We start from the raw sequence: 7,622 nt of genomic DNA, 5'->3' as shown, positions 1-7,622 counted from the left end.
ACAAGCTTAGAAGTTGCTACTACTTGCCATGAAGTCCACTTCCTTTCTCTGGCCTACATTAAACCCAGACAAAACAGTCCAGTGTCGAGTAAGGAAGTGTTAATGATGAAACCTGTTGTTTCCCTTAATTGTGCTCTTTTCAGTTCTTCTACAGACGGTTCAAACAGGGCACCAGTTCCTCTGTTAATCTGGCTTGATGTAAACACAGCAACTATTATTCTTTGCTCTGATGAAAAACCCCGGGCAGAAAATTGCGAAAGCTAGCAAGGTTTCACTTCAAAATGGTTGCAGAAACTATGCTTCGTACACCGAAGAAAGATCAGAGGCAACGTTTTGGACCAAATTTTTTTTATTGTCTGTACACAAAAGCAGGTTACACACGAGATGGGTACAGCATCTGAAAAACAAAGACAAAGTATTAGTACATTTTTTAATACAGCTTTTTTTTTTTTGCAGTTAACATTGCTATCTATCCATCAGAGTGGATTCAAGGTAATAGATCCACAGCATCACCAATCAACAATTGTATATTCTCTTTTTTTCAAGCTAAAGTGGATTATAAAGTACAAGGAAATGCATTTGCGCCCAGACGCCCTACATCAGTGTTGTCCGATGCTGCTTTGGAGGGACACCGTCCTGCAGACATTCAACACCCGCCAATCAAGCTTTTACTAGACACACCAGAAACTTTCAGGCAGGTGCGCTGAGGCTGCTTGGATCTAAACAGTTTGTACAGTGGCCCTCCAGCTCTGAGTCGACAGGATCTACCAAAACCCCACTGTGACCCTGAGGAAGACTACATCGCTATACCGGCACCGATTTCAAAAGTGTGCTATACTCTAGGTTTTTCTTTTCTAGCATAACTAGAAATACAATTTCAGATACACATTCCTCAGCAGAAATATTACTACCGGTGCTGTGCAATTAACAACTAAATGTGATTATAAACATATCTGCTTTCAAAAGGATCGGAGACATTCTCTGTAGTTCACGGACAAGCTAGGAAACGTCATTCATTTTCACAAATTGCCTGCGATGAACGAACACAATTTTGCCTTGTCAGTGAACTTCACATACAATTAATTGCACGACCCTAATTAACACACCTTCAAATGACAACAAGCTCACGAGACCTTGATTTAATCTTACAACATGGCATTCAGAGCAAGATCTTTGGCAAACGGCACTTTTTTTGTCACTGCCGCATTATAAAACAAGGTATAACCAGCCTAACAAGTCTGCTGGACTATTAAGCACGCATCTCAGAGACAGACAGTGATATTTTAATCTTAAAAGACCCTTACCACTCGGATCCTGTGCCCCATAGCCTTCGCAGGAAGGTTGCTCTTGAACTTGGCACGAACCATTCCACTGTTTCCATGAGCCCTTGTGACTTTACCCCAGATGACACGCGTCTTGTTGGGTTTACCGCCAGGTGTGGCAGTCTTCCTTCAGAAAACATACAAAACTCAGGTTAAAACACCGCCAGCTACAAACAAACACCAAATAAGACCATCGATAGAAACGTAAATGCGTGTAAATGTCAAAATGTTTCTCAATGACATTCAAACGGTCTATTAGTGTCAACAAGAAAGCCATCTATAATCCATTTCACTACCAAAACCTGAGACTCCTGGTCAAACGATCGTCAAAAAATAAACACCTGCTTGATTATGAAGGTTAAACAGACTAAAAAAAACATCGAGAAGACACTCAATGGTGTCATGATAGCAAGAACCCGACAAACATGGCTGACAGCCGCTCAGACTCGAGTCTTTCCTCCAGGGCCAGCCCAAGCGTTACTGACTGGTTCCTGTCAAAGCTCGTTTATTCAGACAAATCTAACACCCGAGATCCGTTCTGTTTGTTGAAGCGTCGCTTACATCAAGCTATCGTTCGCCTGGTATGTTTTTACTCTCCTGTGATTTTTTTTTATTGCAAGTTTCAAACTTGCATGTGGTCAGGTCTTCATTCTGCACTTAACATTCAAAGTCTTAACGCATTAAAAGGCATACAAAAGTCGCTACATAAACCAACAGACAACATTTACAGATTTATTAGACGTTGTTCTCATAATAAATATTAAACAGCGGAGGGTATTTGTAAAAACAACTCTTGATCAATAATGGCATTGGAATATATCGTCATCCAAAAGTTAGGCCAAGGTAAATAATGTTAAGCTGTTAGCAGTTTATGTAAAACTTATTTTTAATTAGAAAATGATATACCCAGGAAAGTTACTTTGATGCAGAAGACAAAAAACGCTTTAAATCAAGTAAGTGTTATATTAAAATGTCTATTTGCTGAGGTTTTGATCCGAACAGGAAAAGTTCTCTCTCTACAAAAAGAGTTCAATGGAAAATAACGGAAATACCAAAAGATGTGAAAATAAAACAACATACAGATTAGTTTGTTATTTAATTTTGCGCTTTCGTATAATTACCATTGCCGCCATATAACATGAACTAAAACGTGATTTCCCGTAGGCTACTCTTGGGGACCCTTAGCAGCCGCTTGGATCGCTGTCCTCACACATTAAGACTTCTCCGTGCATCACTTACTTCTTTGCCTTGTAGACGTAGGCACAGCGTTTGCCCAGGTAGAAGTCGACCTCGTCTCTGTTGTAGACTCCTTCGAGCTTGAGAAGAGCGGTGTGCTCACGCTGGTTCCTCAGGCCACGCTTGTAGCCAGCAAAGATGGCCTTGCTCCACAGCCTAAAAGAGAAACTGCGTAATTATCTTCATCTAGGAGTCGAGCAACGTTTAACCCCATCAAGTCTGACGAGCAGGGCTGCACTAATAAATCGTTATTGTCTTGAAACTGTAATCATGATTGTTAATGTGTTTATCGCAGTTTACACTTAATGTTTAAAGCAACGGCATGCAACTTAAACGCCATTTCACCTCTTTTTAAAGCCTCAAATGTCAATTATGAATGGTATTATAACGTTATGCCAAAAGTAAACTTAAAACGACTGGAAAAACTTATCTTAAGCACACAGATTAACATGAGTGGGCACTCAACAAATGCATAATTGTGGCATCCTTAATTGTAAATGGGATTAGAAAGCATTAACTGTGCATCCCCCTACTGACAAGTCAAACACCTAATAGTTTATTTTGGAACCGTTTACTGAATCTTCAGGACTAAACATGCGTTATTTGATGCATTAGCATCTGTGGCTCATAGTGAGGATATAAAGCAAACTGAAGAATGAGGGGAAAATACAACTTAAATCAAAACTACTCAAATTAGATACGTCTGTGATCACAGAGAACGATCACTGCAGTGACTTTAATGACTACAAAGTTTAGGCGACAGTGCATGTAGCTGCTTTTCAACAGTGTTGTAGCATTAAAGAGTTTTATAGCATTAAACGCATAGCTGTTCTCACACCGAACTACACATGCATGCGACAGCTTGTGTCTTACCTTCCAGGCATGATGATGCTTTGACCAGGTCAAATAAACCTGAAACGACAAAGATTACGAAGACATTTAGCATAAGCAATAAATACATGGTCTTTCTCGCTGTTGGTCTACTTCTTTAACTCGTCGGCTATTAGCGCGGAGCTGCCGCACGTTTATCTTCCTCAATGCTAAGCCGTTAAGTTCTTACACGAAGTTGTAAGTAATTCGTAGTTGCTGCTAACGTCTTCAAAACAAGCGAAGCGGAGTACAAACCAACAATACTTCACGAAAATGTACGTTTTGACAGCAATGAGAAACGAGCTCCGGTGAACCGTTTAGCCTCGGCCAACCGGACCTGAACAATCCGCTCAAAATCTAAAGCATCTCGCGCCGCTGGAGGCAGAACTCCGCGGAATAACGACTCCGGGTCTGTTTTTTATTAACACCGGTAGAAATTGTGCTTTCGTTTACATCGTTTAAGACTAAAATGTCACATTTTAAAAGTCGAGCTGTAAGACGTTCACCTGATTCTGTCTCAAAAATGGAGGAAAAGGCCGCTCGCAGGGAACGCTGGGAAAATGTTAGCGACGGCGTCCGAAAATATGCCTGACTAAAATTAAAGCGTTTTTCCGCTTTTAAATTACACAGCTTTTCCAGTTGGCCCTAAATCATTATTATCACCACCTCCACCACCAACAACATAATAATAATAAATGTGTTTTTACAAATCGCTTTAATTTTAGCAAGTATACATATATACATATATGGCAGTTATTTCTATTATTTATGCTGCCTTAAAACAAAGTAATAAATGTTAGTAAAAATACATATGCACATAAACCCTTATATGGAGAATTACAAAAAACAAAGTAGTGCCACAAGGTGTCTGTGTTGAACACACACACACACACACACACACATATTTTTATTAGACTTCATTAATGGATTTGTCAATTTTTTTTAATTTAATTTTACATTAACACTTGAAATTTTGAAATCATGTATTTTTATTAAATGGTATTACTAAATTTTGCACATGTAAGAAATAGGCTGGTGGTGACTGCTGTCCTACTTCCTTGTTCTGCTTCTAAAAGAAATGGCCTACCTGGTATTACCAAAATCAACTGACAGATTGTTAAACAGAGTTCATCTTTGAATTATTCTGAGATACAAACTCATGACTCAATATATTCATTATCAGGTCGTTTATGAGCTTCAAAATGACAATCATGTGCTCCGACATTTCTTCTGGGCTGACTAATAGGACGATGTATCTGCTTTTCTTGTGTTTATATTTTCAAGGGACTATTCTTGAAAAACGTTGACTTTTCGCATGTGATGTTCATCATTGCTTGGTCTTTCAATGTTGCAGATATACATGCTGCAGATGTTACATGAACCCAGCGGCTTGGCTTTTGCAAATCAGATAAGATACTTTATTTTCATGGAAAAGGAAACTGTGAACCCCAAAAATGACTTATTTTTGGGTCCTGGAGCTGTCGTATGTCCATCTGCATTCTCCTCTGTTGTTTCCTCATCGTCGTCTTTGTTTTTGCTGTCCTTCTTGGATCTAAAATGATTCTTAAGCTGCAAACAAATGACACTCGTTAATAAAAGTAAGCACGGATATTATGTAGCTCACTTACGGAGAGGAGAAATTACCTTTTTAAGGACTTTTGATTTCATCATCTTTAACTTCTCTGTGAAGGTCAGTTCTGGCATGGACTCCTGTATTGACACGTCGCGACTCTTCCGTTCAGTCTCGACCGATTCACTTGATGGAAATTTCTTTGCCAGCAACTCGAACACTTGACTGACCAGCAGCTCTGTCAGGTGATCCACCACGGTCAGACCGAAATCCTCTTCCTTGATGATGAAGGGCATCACTGGGCTATTTTCAGGGAGCGTCGCGGGACGGGGGAAAGCGGAGGACACAAAAAGCCGTTGCACGACTTCCTCCACAAAATAATGGATAAAGTCTGCCATTCTGACCTCCTTCGAGAGCCTCGTCTGGCATCGAAATATGCAGTTCATTAAATCAGCGAGCTTTTGATGCAGACGCTCTGAGGCTGTATTACTGTTGTCCTGTGAGCTGAAGTGACCGCCGCATTTCGACATGTATAGAGCGGTCATCAGCGAATCAAACAAGGTGGTTGTTGGCCTGTCGCTGCCTGACGAAGGATTTAATTCCGACAGGATGAGTGACATCCCTCCCTCAGACGACTCAAAAGTCGGTTGCAAAACTGGGACGGTTTCGCATGTTCCAGACCTTGCAGCCAGATTGTTTGACCAGGCGCTAATCACATCCTCCACGATGTAGTCAATGACATTGCTCGTGACCTCCACCCAATGGCTCGGGCTGAGAGCGCATGGGAGTTTGCCTTCTATCGCTGCGAGAACCGCGCCGATGGCTGTCGTGGCCACTGCGCGGGAGACGTGGCAATGCAAAACACTCAGCTTTCGGGTGACGCCACTGATCAGTAACTCACCGATATCGGTGCACGAACAGTCAGGACGGAAGTAAATGAAGCACGGCGAAGAGGCCGCGTTGATCTTCAGGAGGCCGTTGTGCATCACCTCATTCACCCGATGGAGAACTTCCTCCACCACAATCCCGGCGAGTTCGGAGGAACGCGAGCGGTCTTTATCCAGAGAGTAGACGAAATCACAGTCGGCGCTGCTGAGGAGACCATCCACCGTGATGCCGAAGAGAGATTCGAGCGGATACACATATGGAATCGGTTCCATCTTCAGGATCACTGGTCTTTGTGAGGCGTCCTGATGAATATCCTCAGTAGACGAGGAGGCTGAAGGCCTGTTTGGGTTTATAACTGCAGATGGAGTCGTTCCTACTATCGTAGACAGCTTTGGTATTAAATCAGTTGTAGTTGTGGCAGCTGATGTTACAATGGAAGTTAGCATTTGATAGATTTGCTGTCTGGAGAACTGTGTGGAGAAATTAACTTTAGGTCTTATTACGCAAATCTTAAATCTTATGTTCAGATAAGATTAGTAGGTAAACTATTTTGCTCCTCAACAGTCGCATCAGTTTGTTTTCACAGGGCGCCATTTCAAATCGAGCGTGTTTATACCAAAATATGTTTACGCAAGTCACATGTGAGTAAAACCATCATCCTCTGCTAATAGCACTCATCCATGGACTAGCTGGCATTACACACACATAATCAAATGCATGAATTACTTGATTCCTGTTCTGACATTTAAAACCTTACAGATTTTGACATGACTTGATAACTCCAGCTTGCAACTATAAGCTTCATCTGCGTGCATTCAGTTCACTTTTGTTGTGTATTCATTCATGTGGAAAAGTAGACTTACCGGGTAGCTTAATGCTGCCTGTATCACTTCCAAACTCCTGAAGAATAGACAATTGTGAATATAATACATCATATAAACTGCATAGGAATTGGAGTATGGAAAAAGTATAGATGGATAATATAGTTAGAGTATAAGATAATTTAATTAAATTTCATATAGTACAACATTATTTACGGTACACATTCAATGGCTATGGTAATAGAATTAATAATATAATATACCCTACATAGGCAGAATGGGAAATGGATTGATGGATAATAAGATTATATTAAAAGACAATTGTATAGAACAATATAATAGAATTACATGAATATATAGAACTGACGTACTGCTCTGTCAAATTCCACATAAAGTTGCAGATGACTGACTGAAAAGTGGCATCCTTCCGCTGTGGTGCAGCAAGTTTTGCTGCTAAACGGGCCGACCAGGCCAGTTCTCTGTTATGGTCTGACTGAACTCCATTATCACAAGACATTGCTATCACAAGCACTATAATCCAACACTAATTACAGTAAATTTCCAATTTCTAGATGAATGTGGCTCATGGACTCTTGCAGCTTCATTAATAGTGTACTGTGACATCATTAGTGTGTGATGCTGATACTGTCAGACATTCTAATAGAATGCTTGTGGAATGCAGACTGCTGGTTGAGGAATGAATGTGCACACACACACACACACACACACACACACACACACACACACACACACACACACACACACACACACACATACATATATATATATATATATATATATATATATATATATATATATATATATACACACACATATATATATATATATATATATATACATATATATATACACACACATATACATATATATATATATATATACATATATGTAAAT

General features: G+C 40.2%; 2 protein-coding genes across 2 annotated transcripts; both read right to left on the bottom strand.

The window, feature by feature from the left end:
• Positions 1–331: 331 nt before the first annotated feature.
• Positions 332–4,037, bottom strand: rpl35a (ribosomal protein L35a). The gene is made up of 5 exons (XM_043216745.1): positions 3,935–4,037; positions 3,432–3,470; positions 2,562–2,714; positions 1,305–1,449; positions 332–397 (listed from the first exon to the last, which is right to left on the bottom strand). The coding sequence occupies exons 2-5, from the start codon at positions 3,440–3,442 to the stop codon at positions 374–376; spliced, it is 333 nt and encodes a 110-aa protein (XP_043072680.1). The 5' UTR covers positions 3,443–3,470; positions 3,935–4,037; the 3' UTR covers positions 332–373.
• A 795-nt stretch (positions 4,038–4,832) lies between these two features.
• On the bottom strand, positions 4,833–7,224 carry LOC122362741. The gene is made up of 4 exons (XM_043264303.1): positions 7,079–7,224; positions 6,750–6,786; positions 5,073–6,356; positions 4,833–4,997 (listed from the first exon to the last, which is right to left on the bottom strand). The coding sequence occupies exons 1-4, from the start codon at positions 7,222–7,224 to the stop codon at positions 4,833–4,835; spliced, it is 1,632 nt and encodes a 543-aa protein (XP_043120238.1).
• Positions 7,225–7,622: the final 398 nt, after the last annotated feature.

The sequence above is a fragment of the Puntigrus tetrazona genome, chromosome 18 (assembly GCF_018831695.1).
Source record: "Puntigrus tetrazona isolate hp1 chromosome 18, ASM1883169v1, whole genome shotgun sequence".
NCBI lineage: Eukaryota > Metazoa > Chordata > Actinopteri > Cypriniformes > Cyprinidae > Puntigrus > Puntigrus tetrazona.
The sequence above is the reverse complement of the archived record's forward strand: the minus strand, read 5'-3'. Positions and strand labels throughout refer to the sequence as shown.

What these genes read in the sequence shown, in the direction of transcription:
- LOC122362741 (XM_043264303.1), bottom strand. Translation starts at nt 7,224, where the DNA reads ATGTCTTGTGATAATGGAGTTCAGTCAGACCATAACAGAGAACTGGCC. An exon ending in AGGCAGCATTAAGCTACCCG is followed by an intron (nt 6,357 to 6,749) that starts GTAAGTCTACTT and finishes TTCTCCACACAG; the next exon opens with TTCTCCAGACAGCAAATCTA. An exon ending in AATCAAAAGTCCTTAAAAAG is followed by an intron (nt 4,998 to 5,072) that starts GTAATTTCTCCT and finishes ATTTGTTTGCAG; the next exon opens with CTTAAGAATCATTTTAGATC.
- rpl35a (XM_043216745.1), bottom strand. An exon ending in TACGTCTACAAGGCAAAGAA is followed by an intron (nt 1,450 to 2,561) that starts GTAAGTGATGCA and finishes TGTTTTCTGAAG; the next exon opens with GAAGACTGCCACACCTGGCG. An exon ending in TGGGGCACAGGATCCGAGTG is followed by an intron (nt 398 to 1,304) that starts GTAAGGGTCTTT and finishes TTTGTTTTTCAG; the next exon opens with ATGCTGTACCCATCTCGTGT.